This window comes from Hyposmocoma kahamanoa, unplaced genomic scaffold (assembly GCF_003589595.1).
Source record: "Hyposmocoma kahamanoa isolate Upper Pololo Valley unplaced genomic scaffold, ASM358959v1 92, whole genome shotgun sequence".
NCBI lineage: Eukaryota > Metazoa > Arthropoda > Insecta > Lepidoptera > Cosmopterigidae > Hyposmocoma > Hyposmocoma kahamanoa.
Window position 1 is genome coordinate 9,063,380 of NW_020654748.1, and position 15,618 is coordinate 9,078,997.

General features: G+C 34.4%; 1 protein-coding gene across 1 annotated transcript in view; it reads right to left on the reverse strand.

The window, feature by feature from the left end:
* The window catches only part of LOC113236437 (polypyrimidine tract-binding protein 1), a 387,949-nt gene that overhangs the window by 61,909 nt on the left and 310,422 nt on the right, over nt 1–15,618 (reverse strand). The window contains exon 2 of the mRNA XM_026472499.1: nt 12,223–12,324. Coding sequence (XP_026328284.1) covers nt 12,223–12,324 — 102 coding nt within the window. The remainder of the gene's footprint in view (nt 1–12,222; nt 12,325–15,618) is intronic.

Genomic DNA, 15,618 nt, shown 5'->3' on the forward strand with positions numbered 1-15,618 from the left:
TTTAGTCGAGCATTCGCTACTAGACTGTAATTAGAAACTCGAAGAAAGTTTGACGAAGACCGAACGGTAACATTTGTAAGAGCTAGCGTTTTAAGAGAATATAAAATATTCACAATTTTTCACCGTTAAAGACAAACATATAACCACAATCTCAAGTAATGGTGACTATATCGATAACGGAACATGCTTGTATTGAGCGTTTATTACCAGAAATTCTGTGTACTCCAGTTCCATGTGGAATAATTGTAACCTTAACATGTCATAATTATTCCCATTACTTCCATGTAATTTCAAACCATTTTTACCCGACTGCGGGAGGGTTATGTTTTCCAAGTGTATGTATGTATGTATGTCCATTTCTTTTTCACGATGTGCAGCCTAAACGGCTTGGTGGATTTTGATATATGAGGTGTCGTTAGATTCGTATCTTTTTTAAATAATTTTTAGACTTGTTACGCCTGGCTTTTTGAGGTGCCTATCCAATATCGCCTTGAAAAGATCTTTGTTGTATAAACAACAAGGAACGACAGTGTAGGCAGAGAATTCTACTTTTTTAGCTGTTTGTGTTTCAGTATAAAGAGTTTCGGTTGCTGATAAAATGATAAGAATCAATGAGGCATAGCTGACAAGTTAGATAAAATACTGTAATTTCTTTTTGGCCGGGAAAAAAACACAATTTAGCAAATTGCCTCGGGCGGGAGAACGTATTACGTGATGGCTTTTGTCAACTTGTTTCAATGTAATATTGAATAAAACTTCCAAATTAACTGTCTACTACTAAATGATACACTTGTTGATGAAAAAAATTTAGTTTAGACCAAGACTTTATTTAAACCACATCCGAAAAGTTGCATCGGCAGTGAAATTTTCAAGAGCATTGCTACACTAGAAATGCCTGGCTGAACCCAACTTTTAATTGGCAGTCTCGCAATTGTTGTCCAAATAACCATAATCGATACTGTATTGGAGTAATTGTTTAGTTAAGAGAATAATTGCTTTTCAATATTTTTTTTTTTCAATTAAAAGCTTTTAATGAAAGGCAGTAATAATTATCATTTTTGAACGGCAGACACAACTTATGTATTTGAAAACGAACAGAATTTACATTCTACAATAGAGAAGGTTTTTAACTTTTTAGTAGTAGAGCTACTTGTTAAATAGTCCGTCCAGCGAAACAAACCTTACCCATTTCTGCCGTCAAGCAATAATGTGAACATTACTGCGTTCCGGTTTTAAAGATAGTTTAAGCGGGTAAGCGGTTTTTAAGAGGTATTTTAAGGGTGCTGGTGAAATTACAAGCATATGGCACTTGTCAACTTATGTCTCAGAGTGACAGACACAATGGTAGTGCCCCTCAGATGTGTGCAATTTAAAGCTGTAAGTTGCTGCAACTGTTATGGACAGACGTGTAGCTTACCACCAGGCGCAGACTTGTTCGTCCCGTCACTTGTTCTTATCACTGAGCATAACCAACCACATAGTTAATGTTTTATGGAATAAATGACGTGAATGAATGAATGAAATAAAATATTCTTTCTTACTTTTCACTTTATATCTACCTATATGTATATTGTTTCTTTTTGTCATATCATCATCATATCAGTTTTCTATTATCAGTATAGTATTATCTTTTTTTATAGTTAATGATTTGTTCTTTTCTCTTTAAAACTATCAAAACGTAAAATATGTGCATTAAAAATAATTTTCAGTCTTTTTAATTTAAGTAATCAATGAAAAATAATGCCCTATAAATACCGACATAAAAACCTTAATACTTGCTTAGTTTCTTTACAATGGAATTTATTTCCTTAAAAAACACTATTAAGAAATTAAGGATTACTTAGTTTGGCACACAGTTACAGAAAGATATATAATGTCAGGAGACATTAATGAAATTTCGTGGTCCGTGCTTCACAACAAAGACAAAATAAAAACAAATCCCATTCTTTCAAATTAAATATTTAGAGGCATACAAATAATGAGAATGTAACTGGTTTCTCAGCATAAATAAATTAAAAGAAAGTTAAGTAGCACTTGAGTGCACACACATAATTGATCACTAGGACAGTGATTTTTGCTTTGTTTCCTTCTAGAATGCCACGAAATAACAATCCAAGGGTCTGTTATTACATTGCTTATTTTCTAGATTAAAAATATGCTGAAGTAAAATTTTATGGAGTTTCGAGGCCCCAAGCATTCAAATAACAGTAATTAAGGACGTTATGGTTGCTGGAAATTTTTATTGTAATTTTTAACCGATTTCAAAAAGGAGGAAACTCTCAATTCATTTGTATAATTTATATATGTTTATGTGTGTATGTTACGAGATTACTTCGAGATTGTTTAACTATAAGTATATTTGGTACCAGTAACGCTCCTTGTGCAAGGGTTCGTCCAGGGAAGTACTGCCACCTTACCTATTTCTGCCGCCAAGCAGTAATGTTAACATTTCTGCGTTCCCCTTTTGAAGGGTAAGGGTGCTAGTGAAATTACAAGCACATGGGACTTATCAACTTATGTCTCAAGGTGACGGGCGCAGTGGCAGTGTCCCTCAGATCTTTGCGATGAGTGGCATTGCAAATGTTATGGGCAGGCGTGTAGCTTACCATCAGGCGCACGACTTGTTTAAATTCACTTGATTAAATTTATAAAAATGTGCTGCGTTTTTTGTCGGAAAGGGGGTAACTCAGTAGTGGCCCTATTCAAATTTGAAGAAAATATTCCACCTTTAAGGGTGGCAAATTAGGAGATGAATCCGGTTTATTGGACTCCATCCATTTTTCGTTAACTGATTTCAATAAAACTTGGCAAAATATGTAATTCCAAAAAATGTTGAGGTCGGTTTTGTTTTTATAAAAAGTTATAATTATTGTTTTCTATTTGTAACTTAGTTTACTCTACGTTACAAATAAAGCTTCTTGTTACCACTCAAATTTTCTGGGAAATTTGCAAGCAAAAGCTGTACTTAATCTAAATATGTAAAAAGTCAACAACCAAGCAGTTTATGGATAATTTCCAAGGTATTATCCTGCTATTGAAGAAGATACTACACGGCTTAATTGGGCCCTACTATCGTGTAACAGATTAGAACTTGGAAAACTTTTAATAACGCATCTTGGCTTCGCTCCACCTAAAGCCTCGGAGTTTATTGCTTGCTCCCCCTTATTACCTGACGGCCCTCATTAAATATGTTTATACGACATAATATCTTGGAAAAGAAAATGTTACATTTATTCTTATTTAGCGAGGAAATGTGTATCTTTATTTTACTGGATACGAAACTAAAGATAGGGATAACGTCACGTATGCCTTTTACCCCGAATTTGTTTGGACAACAATTTATCATATATTCGTAGAGGAATGGATATTCTTTTTGCCTTTTTGATAATTTTTTTTGTATTTCAATATTAATTAACATTGAAATCGATGAACTTGTCAAATTAACTATTTAACATTTCATCTTGGTTCTCTGTCAAAGCAAAAACCACAATCAACACGCAATCAATCTTGTCATTACATGACAAGCTCACTGTATATAAAAACATTAACCGAACCTAAGAAGTTCCGAATAAAATAAAGTGTACACTGACAATTCAAACAATGTACCAAATCTCTTGTTTTCATAAGTTTTTGTTTGAAAAGGTCGTTGTGTGTGCTCGCGGTAGAAAACCGTAAAATGTGATAGCCAAATGGTTTTAGTGGTCCTAAAACTAGCAGTAAAATAGTAAGTGCCGGAGCAATGAATATCTTTATGGCATCATTTGATTGATTACCAAATTTTCTTCGAACTAAATCGATAAAGTTACTCGCCTTGTTGTTATTTATTATGTTCGTATCAAATGATTGAGTAAGTAATTTGTATCAGCTTTATTTGTATTCGGAATTTATTTGCCAATTACAAATGCTTTATTGTACATTGTATATTAAAAGTTTATAATTTTTAAATTCATTCTGCAAACATCGTTATTATTTTCACTTAATTACTATAATCCGTCTCTTTGTGAAAGAGTTCGTCCAAGGAAGTACTTGTTACCTTACTTATTTCTGCCGTCATGCAAGTGAACATTACCGCGTTCCGGTTTTGAAGGATAAAGGTATCAGTAAAATTACACACATGGGACTTGTCAACTTGTGTTTGACGGGTGCAGTGGCACTGCAATTGCTACGGATAGGCGTGCGCTTATAACCAGACGACTAATTTGTCCTATCACTTAGTATCATAAAAAAAATATTGAAATTATGTTAAAATAAGTTCGTATGTTTCATTGTGACATCTTTACACAATTGGACATTTTATAATATGAATTATTATTTGATAAAGTTCTTAGAAAATTTACTACTTTTTTTTAATTTAACGCATAACGACAAAATTGCATCGAAGGCCTAATCGTTGTCACACCTGTTCCAAGAAGCAAAGTCGTAACTTTGTAAGACAAGCCTCGTAAACTCTTAAGGACTGGCAAACGCAGGGCCCTTAGGTAGAATTCTCTGATTTGATTGATCTCTGGAGCAAGCTTTCTACGTTTTTACAAGCGAAGACGTCAGGAAAATGAGGAAAAAACGGGGAACATAATTAATTACTTTATTTGGACATTAATGACCCGGTCAAAGAGGACGAGGGTTGATTAGTGTGTTTCTACCAGACGTGCTCTGTCTGATATTGGAGTTTGTTCAGTGAAAACATTCCTGTGTGCTAATAAGAGACGGTTAAACAGTTTTGTCCTGCTTTTTTTTTTGAGGGAGGGAATTCAATTTTTTTCGTAGCATGAAATATGTTTAGCTATATCTGCTTTTTCAATGCACCTACTTTTTAGTCGTCAGTAAACCACATTGATTAATATTTTGTTCGTAAAGCAAGTGAGAGTCGACTCGTAAAACATTTTACAGTCTTAAACAACGCTATTTTCCTTCAATACTGCGACATCGTGTGGCATATATAGAGACGAACGTAAAAAATACTTTTAAAAACGGGTAGCCATTCCGCCAATGGGGTTTTAATGAATATTCAGAACGACAAAGAAGAAGGGGTGTTGTTGCAAAAACGGGCAAAATTTTCACGTTAGAAAAAAGACAACGCAATCGCAAAACCATAAAATAGCAAATAAATAAGCGAAACAGGGACACGTCCCTGTTTAATTATGAATTAAGGGCAGGCTGTAACGAGATCGCAATGTAATTAAGATTACTGCGGGAAGGTTTTTTTCAGGGCGTCCCCCAACAAGTGAGAGTAAATGGATGGAAAAACAAAACTAACTGGCGACCTTGTTTAGCTCCGTTTGTTGCTTTTTTTGTAATTTCACCGTGCACAATGAGTATTAAAACTCACATACATACATACGGTTACACGATATAGACATACGTCTAACGATATTTCATTTAGAAAGTTATTAACGTTAATGAGAATTTAAGAAAAGTGGGTTATTGCCAAGCTCCTTTAAAACCGTAAAATAAAACTATTCGAACTGCTCACATACTTCCAATAATACATAAATGTGTTTTAAAGTTTTATGGGCCACTAAAAAGTTTTTAGTTCAATCTAGAACGCTAGCAAATTATTCAATTTTACTCCGATGAGGGTTCTTGATTGCTAATTGAACCTATTTCAGTTTTGTTGTTATACAAAGGTCGAATACTTTGAAAACATTCCTTCGATCCGGCTGGATTCGAACCAACTTCTAGCAAACTGTGCCAGAAGCTATGCTAACTAAACCACGGAACGAACCAGCGGATATTACGAATGTTTCTATGTACTTGTTGCATATCTTTACTTTGGTTTTTTAACGATGTGTTCGATCTTTGTATTAATAATTATAACAAACTAGTGGACTAATTGCACAAAACATATTCAAATTTGGCGGAAAATCGAAACTTCCTGACAATATTTTAAGTAGTTATTGAATTTTAAATAATAAATAGGTAATCAAATTAAATTTCAAGGTTTCATCCTTAATCAACTGTCAATAAAGCACAAAATATTTTATGTAAGTTACATTTTTATAAAAAATTGTTGTAGTCAGCGGCATAAGCTGTGAATAAAATGGAGACACGGACGGACACAACACGGAATTTATAAAAAAAATAAAATGTACTATTTAGGACTTGGCGCGTGAGATAGCGATATATTTTTATTAGGAAGACGAACGATCTCTCGTATATCTAGCTCTTTCTAAAATATGAAAGGAAACCAACTCTGAAGATATGCAATTCATTTCAGTTAGAATTGTGACACTGGAGTGGCTATATCCATTAGCTCTATATATTGTCCAAAATAAGTATAGGTTTTGAAGGAAAAAATCAGTGAAACCACCAAATTCACAAAAAATCGTATATAAAATAGTTAATGTACATGATATAACTATAATAATATTTATAGATTGTTTACGATTATTTTTTATATATAAATACAATATTTACACTGCGGTTTAACAAATCAATTGCCCCTGAATTAGCTCTTGTAATAATGCGTGGGGTATTAATGTATACAAATTAGCTTTAGTACATATTTAAAACTATGGTATATATTTTTGGTATATGGTATATATTTAAAAGATGGGGAAATTTGGTTAAAATTTAATTTTTATTAAATTTAAATTTAAATAAAAGTAATTAATTTAAGGTAACAATTTTCGAAAATTTGAGGTATGTCATTCCAAATAAGGCATAAAATATAAAAAGAAATGCATAACTAATTAAACGACATTTTAGGAATGTTCAATTATATATTAATTTACAATTATGATAATTGGTGAAAATTGTAAACTGTCGTTGAAAAAAATAACAAATCGAAGATTACTCATTCACTGAACTTTTTGATTTGTTAGTTTGCTATAAATTGCATAGACCGCATTTCTTTCACTTTATTCTCTAAACTAAATAATGTTTTAGCACTGACTTTTACTTTAAAATATTAAAAGTACAAACTCAGCTTCTTTGCTATTTAATTATGTTTTATTGTATTTAATAACTAACGTCTGAGCAAGAGCAATAACCTTGACAAAATATAATAGCTGCCATCTGTTGGAGTTTTCAAATATTATTACAATCCCATCGCGGGTTTACTTGGTGCCATCTATTGATCAGCGTTAAGAACCAAAATAAGCGTCCGAATAAACGGAGTTACGGGTGCAACATTTCTTTGTATGACATTGGGTATGTATGTGTACTAGTATAGTATTATATTATCTCGATACCTCCAATGAGCACTACGCCAACTTTATTTTTTGGTAATTTTCTGTTATTTTTGTAAACAGTTATATTTATTTACTAATATTATGCACCCCGAATTTTGTGCAAAAAAAAATAGAACGAAATGATTGTTAAAAAAATAAAAAAACAAAAAACAAAATAAAAACAGAACAGGACCAAAAATTAAGTTGGCGTAGTGTTCATTGGAGGTATCAAACTGAGATAATAGTAACGTGCCCTACAATCACTCTAATTATTTGGTCTCAAACTAGAGACTTTCCTATACCATGAGTACTAAAATAACGGAATTCACTTCGGGGCTACACGACTCAGAATATTCAGGTTAGAAACGATTTAAAAAAGTTTATTTTTCACATTGGTCCTAATCGAACCCAGGACCTACTCATAAACCATACACAGTGCAAACCGTTGAGCCACCGAGGTCGTCATGTTTTTAAAGTCAATAATGCCAAACCAAAAACGGACTGAGAGCACTAAGTTTTGTATAGCACAGAGGTAATATTGTCACAATTCGCGAGCTTACATTTTTAATGGTTCCCGCAATCTATTTGGCGGTAAAGCTTCGGGCTTCATACAAACAAAAAGCCCGTTTGTAACGTACTCTTTGTACATGGTGTTTACGTAAATACGCGATGAAATAACTGTACAACGAAAGAACCGAAATTGTTGTTTTTGCATAAAATTGGTCGGCCACGTGTATTTGTACACTAAAGGTGATTGTTGCTTCTATTTATAGAGACACAAGTTGTTTTGGAAAGGTCCATTTTACTTTACAATCAAATTTTTGAAATTGTTATAATTTTTGATTGTTAATTGTACATTAAGTGTTAATTGGACTCAACAAACTGTGTGAAGATGTTTTGTACTGCTTCTTGGGAAGAATAATTGTCCGTGCAAAAAATTGTCCGAATTGCGGAAAAAAATGGTATTCGGGTGGTACAAGGTCCGGCGAGTATGGAGGATCACCGGATGGTTTCTAACAGCAAGTCTTGTAGTCTGTTTCACGAGCAGTGTGAGATCTTGTGTTATCACGGAGCAATAGTGGTGAAGATCGATTAACAAGTCGGGGCTGTTTTGATGCAAGTTTCGCCATCATAGTTCGTAGTTCTGCACAGTAGGTATTTGGAGTTATTGCTTGACCAGATCTGAGGACGCTGTAGTAAATTACACCATAAAGTGACCACCAAACCGTTACCATCACCTTTCTATAGGTAAGCTTCGCTTTAGAGCACTGTTGTGGTGTTTGACCTGAAGTCAGCTATTGCGTTGTTCCCTTACGATCATCGTAAAGAATCCACTTTTGTTATACGTCACAATTCGGTCCAAAATCCCTCTATTTCAGTACTGATTTAACAGGGTAAGGCAAGCTCCAAGGCGCGCTATTCTGCTCTGCAAACCAGTCAAATCATGCGGTACCCATTTTTCAAATTTTTTAATTTTACCAATTTACTGTAAATGGGTCAATATTGTGGATATGCTAACATCAAACCATGCCTATATCCACTTCAAACTCAGCACTGACATTACATTACGAGCAGTTTCTGCTGCGTTTGTCCCACGTCGGACTCGTATTCGAAAATTACTCTGATTTTCGCTGTATCCATCTTCACTTTAAAAGCTCAATGTAAAAACAATTGAAAGTCGAACAATCACATTTCGGTTCTTTTTTTAATTAAGAATGTTATAGATTTCGTGTGAAAAAAGTTTATCTCTGAAATCTGACACCATCCAGGGTTAATTTTAATTGAAAGTAGCAAGTGCAATAAATCCGCAATTTCATATTTAAGCCCTTATTATTATTATTATGTACTGTACTTATCATGTTTTAAGTGACATATTTTCTAAACCAAAAAAGATCTATTTGAGATATAAACCGTAGCACCACTGTTACATACGCCTACGTCGTAGTAGCTACCGCGTAGCGTTCCATATAGCTCTATCTGAAATTGCTACACGCCTACGCTGTGGCTGTGTACGGTTACGTACTTTCGAGCGGAATTTTTAAATAGCTTTTCCATGATTTTTGTTAGTCTTTAAATATTGTTTTAAGTTTGTTACCTTACTTTTACAATACTTAAAAGTTTGTATAATCTTTGTGAGCACAATCTTCATGTCACAAAAAATTTAAGTTAATATTTGTTGGTGTCAACGTTTTTAGCGTTTAATCAGACATTACTTCTTTTTCCCTTCTTTTAAAGATCTCAATGTGAAAGAAAAACAAACAAACCCGTATAACACGTCAATTGATTTAAGAAGCGATAATATCACATCGCAGTGCAAACCCAATAAATTACCCTGTAAGAGCATGCGGAGGGAAAATGTTCAAGGAAAGAGAATATATTGTCATATCCGATATTCGATCTTATTTTTATGAAACAAATAATGCACTTTCCAATATGCACCTGTAAATATGAGGTGCAGACGTTCTTTTATTATGTTACTAGGAATAAATTTAAGTTCATATTTGTATTAAGGAAAGTATAATTTTGTTTAATTATTCAAAAGTACATACATAATTAAAAGTTAACAAGTCAACAGACAATTTTACGAGTTAATAGCCAGAATAGTCAGCACCAGGTGTCAATTTTTCTCGAATATTCACGTTTAATTTGCAAATTTTATCATTTACTCTAACGACGAAAACTAAGCGTCAACAAAATGACAAACGTCTAGTATAAACACTCGGACTACGCCATCCATGTATTGAGCTAAGGTGGTGGTTCATGGGTTAGTCTTTCCACTCTGGGGAGATTCGTGTTCAGAAGACGTACGTAAGTAGGTTAATGACGGCGAACATTGTACACTCTTAAAGAAGCTGTTAATATTACTGAATAAGTACCAAAACCTTTCGGCCGTTGTAATCTGTCGCATCAGAGTTATCTGCAATAATAATAATAATTACGTACCAGACCACCGCACTAATTACCTGGTCTCAAACTAGGGACGTCCCTACATCATGAGTACCAGAGCAATGAAATTCACATATCACTACTATCAGATATATCAATTTGGTCCTAATTAAGGACGTCACTACATCATGAGTACCAGAGCAGTGGAATTCAGATATCAATTTGGTCCTACTTAGAATTAAACCCGGGACTTCCTCATCTAGCACCCACACACAGTTGGGCCACTAAGGTCGTTACATATTTTTCAAAGCAAGGTGTTTTAAAATTTCAATAATGCTAAGTCAAAAACGCACTGAGAACACTCCTTATTGTCTTTTACAGAAGTAATATTGTCGTCTTTCTTCGTGAGCGTGCTTGGTAACCAGTTTCGATAGAAGAATTACTTATACCATTGTATTTTGTAACCACAGCCGTTACTGCACGTGATTGATTCTCATTTCATGACATGTAACAATGGTTTTGACGCACTGGTTTTTATAAGCCTGTTACAGGATTAACAGTCATCAGTCTCCAATATAAAACATGGATAACATTCACTTAATAGTGTACAGTCACGGGAATTCACGAAAACAAATTTAAATTCTATTTTAGTGGGACAAACCCCATTGAAAGTAATGTACGCACATTTTCAAAAAAAAAAAAAGAAAAAGAAATGAAACACAAATTTGTCATATATATTCGTTTGTAATTTCGCTATGATAAAATATTTGTAGGCGGGAAAAAATATTTATTAATATTATGTATCTCTTAATTTATTTCGGGCCAATACCGCCTGCTCGTTTGAAAGGCTTGGAAGGCTTTTATTATAATTTGTAAAGGCTATATATGGCAGTTATCATCCCCGGTTGTCACCGACAGGCGTCTTTATATTATTATAGTGTGTACGGGTTAAATGGTACTAAACTGCGATAAAGGTAGAAGTTATAGGAACATATATTATATATTAACTAATTTCAACGTACATGTACTCGTACAATACTTACGTACAACCTACACGTAAAAATGTCATCTCAAGTGCACTTTAATTTCAAATCTGCTAGTCTCTACCAGTTTCGTATATATTAGCTGTATTTTTTTTATAATTCCAAGTGACGAGACGAGCAAGTCGTGCGCCTGGTGGTAAGCGACACGCCTGTCCATAACAGTTACAGTGCCACTCAGGAGCTTTAAATCTTAAAGATCTTAGGGGCATTGCCACTGCGCCCGTCACCCTGAAACAAGTTGACAAGTCCCATGTGCCTATAATTACACCAGTACCCTTACCCTTCCGAACAGGAACGCAGTAATGCTCTCTTTACTGCTTGGCAGCAGAAATAGGTAAGGTGGCAGTACTTCCCTGGACGAACTCTTTCACAAGGAGCTCTACTTCTACTTAAATCTTCTGCTACTAAAGCTTTATTTCTCTTTCATTACGAAAATTCTAACAAAAGCGTTCCTTCATTCAGAAGATTTTACGAGACGCCTTTAGCAGGCGAAATTAAATCGATAGATAAAATAATCAGAAAGAATTACATTCAGGAGAATGCCAATTTCCAATTGACTGGGCAAATGATCTGGCGGAATCATTTACCGAAAATTATGAATTCAATTTCTATTCAATATGTAAGAGATCCATCCGGTACCTGCAGAGGGGCAGAGATTAATAAAAATTTGGCCCTGGAATCCGCTGGGATGTCCCTTTATGGCACGTTGGTTTTTTATGCGAGCCCTTTTATTTTAATACTTATTTAGGTTTCGCGATTTCGTGGATTTATCGTTTTTCGGATAATTACACTGCGAACCTGAGAAAGAACGGTTTCCATGGCAAAGATGGTAAAAGTGGAATAAAGATTCCGAGAAAATGATACGTAGTAATATGTTGGTTTATTCGGTTGAGCGGTTAACATTACTTTTAGAATTGTTTCCGGTATTGTTGAGGTGTTACAGTTTGCATTTTGAGGGTTCTTAATCGTACCTCATAATTATTTGATGGGTTTCATTGAAAATGGTAGAAACATGCAAAGATACAATATGCAGAAGAGGCAAAATAAATGTTCCAGAGATACACGAAGTGAGTATTCGTGACTTCTGTTGCAGCAATGTGACGATATTATACTAGCATATATACCTTTTTCGCGGCGGAGTCCTGATTATTGTTGTCTGCGTGGTGCGGAGCGGCGGGCGCCATGACGGTGACGCCACTCTGCGAAAGAAGCTCGTCGGAGCCTCTCTGCAACAAAAAATAAAAATACATTAATATCACAACATCGAATAAAAACATTCGCAGACCAAAGACGAATTAGTTTCGTCTAACAACAAACTACTCGCATGTTATGTTGGCCTATTTTCCTAAGGTCTGTTATTTATTCCTCTATCATCACACAAAGAAATAACAACAAATAGCATGAAAAAAGCAATCACAATACAATAATCACACGTTTTTCAATCTCAGACGTGGGTGACCTAGATGAATGTAGCATTTTCTTCAAATAGTAACAAAAACAATTTCGCGAGTCGCGATGCCACGTGTCGCGGGGATCAATCTCAATTTAAGGCGGTGAAATGACAGACCTCAGCAGTTAAACGCACCGGGTAAGATATAAATCACACGGTGTATAATAAAGGAAATGTACAAATGACTGAGACAGGCTCGATACGTGAATTTTGCATTTTTTGTTCTATATCAAGATGGTAAAGTGATATAAATAGTAAGCAGAAAAGATTGTATACATGGTTATGACCAGATGGAAATCATAGTAACTAGATATCTAACGTCATCTTAGCGTGAACACCTCGTATGTGATTCTATGTATAATTTTTCAGGACGGAGTTAAAAATGTAGTAAACGCAATAATGTTTGTAGTTAGCATTTTAATTAGTTAAAATATACCTCTTTCAGATTTACTTTATTTTAATAATATATTTGAGCAAGAAGTTTATAAGTTTTTCTTAGACAATAATAATTAAAAAAGAAGTATATGTGAAAACGCGTATGTGAGGTATTCACTCTAAAGCGGCGCTATGTGGATAGCATCGCGATAGGTTCCGCTGGAGAACGTCCATAAAGTTTGCGCGTATATAACCAGGTTGTCAGTACTTGGTAATATGTATCGCACTGCTATTACAATAGTGTTGTAACTCAAAATATGTGAAATTTAATATTATATCATTTCAAAAAAACCGTCGTTAGAATATTGTAAGAAACAATCAAAAGATATCTACTTAACTCAAAATGAGACACACTTAATGTGAGATACTTCCAAAAGCTAAAACAATCCTATTCAAAAACATGAAATTATTTTTTTTATTTTATTGTTAAATATATTTGAGAAATTCTTTAAGTGTCTATAATAAACTATAACATATACATTTTAATGATTTTTTTGCGGGAGGTGAGTAATTCGTTTTTCTTCGATTCTGAGAAAGTCCTCTTTTTGAGTTAATACACTATTGTATTAACTCAAAAATTGTCAATCTCATACTTAATTGTGAAAGTGACCTTAAAGTTGTAAGTGCCCAGATGTCTCAACAAACAAAGGACAATTAAACAAAAGATAACTCGCTTGTTTACGACAATGTAACTAAGCCAAATGGACATACGCAAAAATATCGTCAAATTAATAGAAGCACTTTGGAGCCGTGGTAAAGACATAATTAAGTGTATTATTCGTGGGAAGACATCATCAGTCTTCAAGAGGTCTGGGAAACGTAGGGTGAAATAGGCAAGTACAGACGTAATTGATTTAAATCGACTATCTGCTCAAAATCAATGCAAGCGAGACCATAATTACAATCTTCGGAAATAATACCTGACGCAGTTAATTTGAGTCCATACGAGCGTTTCATTATCAAAACACTGTCTTCCAAAACATGGGTCTGGCAAAAAAGGAAGGATTATATTGAAGCTGAACAAAATCGAATACCTGAGGTATGGAAGGGCAGTTAATGTAAACTGGAGGGTAAGAAGGAAAACCATTAGGAAAAGACCAACAGACGAAAAGCAACCTCATACGTGACAAATAATTTATCGAAAATTACAATAACAATACACTATATCTATAAATCAGATGCCAGGAACGACATTATATGTATTGCTCGACGCACATTCAAAGTAGCTTAACGAGACTTAAATTTATAAGTTTATTTAATGTTTAACCACAATGAAATTCTCTCTCAACTCAATTATTATTGTGAAATTACTCCACTAGTTTGTTAAAATTGTTAATACAAAAATCGAACACTAAGAAAACAATTCCTCCGATCCGGCTTAGTTGGCACAGCGTCTGGCACGGTTTGCTGGAAGACGTTGGCTCTAATCTAGCCGGATCGAATTATTTTTTTTCGCAGTGTTCGATCTTCGTATGAGTAATTATAAGACTGTTAAACTTAAAGTGAGATAGAGCCGTGACAAGTTCTGAAATAAACTGTCATTTCGCAAATTCCAGATCAAATAACAAATTTGCAAATTAAAATTTCCGACTTACGATGTAATTTACGTCAAAAATCAAAACTCAGTATGTCAAAAGTCAAACAAAAAGTGAGTTACACATCGTACTCGCATCACGTTGGTAACTGGAGGTAAATTCGTATCACAATATTGCGAGTGAGCACAGTCACACCTGCCGTCTGGATATTTGTCATGCGAGACACTTATTAAGCCCGCACACATCATTCTTACCATTCGCCGCGAGAAAAATGACAGATGAGTGATCACGGATCGGTGACACGTGCCGCGTTAACCCAGTTAACTCCAACAACAGATGTATTCAAATTTAGTAAAGAATATAAACCTCTTTAATATGAAGATTTCTCAAGGTGTTTCATGATTACTTTGTTGTTACTTGTCTCCATTACGGAAGGATAAGGCCACCCTGACTGGGGATTTCTCGAGTCTTTGGAGAGTTTTGTAAACAGGTTCTCCGACGAGCCGGTTTCTTGACAGCCTTTAATTTTGTATAACTGAGTATTAACTTTGGTCTTTAGTATATCCAATCAAGAGTAGTCGCGTTATGATTGGTCATCAAGGAATATCTGCAAATAATCCTACCGATTAAAAGTTGACAAAATTACGTTCGTTATTATACATAAAGTGCTCAAAAAAGTTAAGAACAAAATTTATAGAAAATAATTTACTGACGACAAAAAACATGAATAAACCATTTAATAAACGGGACTAGGACCTCTATTTACAAAAATGCATAATATTATTATAATAAAAGACAGATTACGTTAACAGCGGGAATCCCATTATGCGGCATAAAGCTTTCATTGTAGAAAAAATAACTGTTTTTCTCAGAAATAAAACCAACATTCGCGGGGTCTTATTCCTTGGAGTAATTTCGTAGAGCGCGTGTAATAATTGCCCGAAATTAAATAACATTTTTCACAACAAAGAAACAGCGCGGATGGGAATTTTGAAGCGGAATTGCGGATTGTGTTGGAAAACAGCGCACAGTTTTCGTTTCCATAATAATTTTTCAACTTAATGGAGAATGATGTCAGCAGCCTTCGCTATGGGGATAAT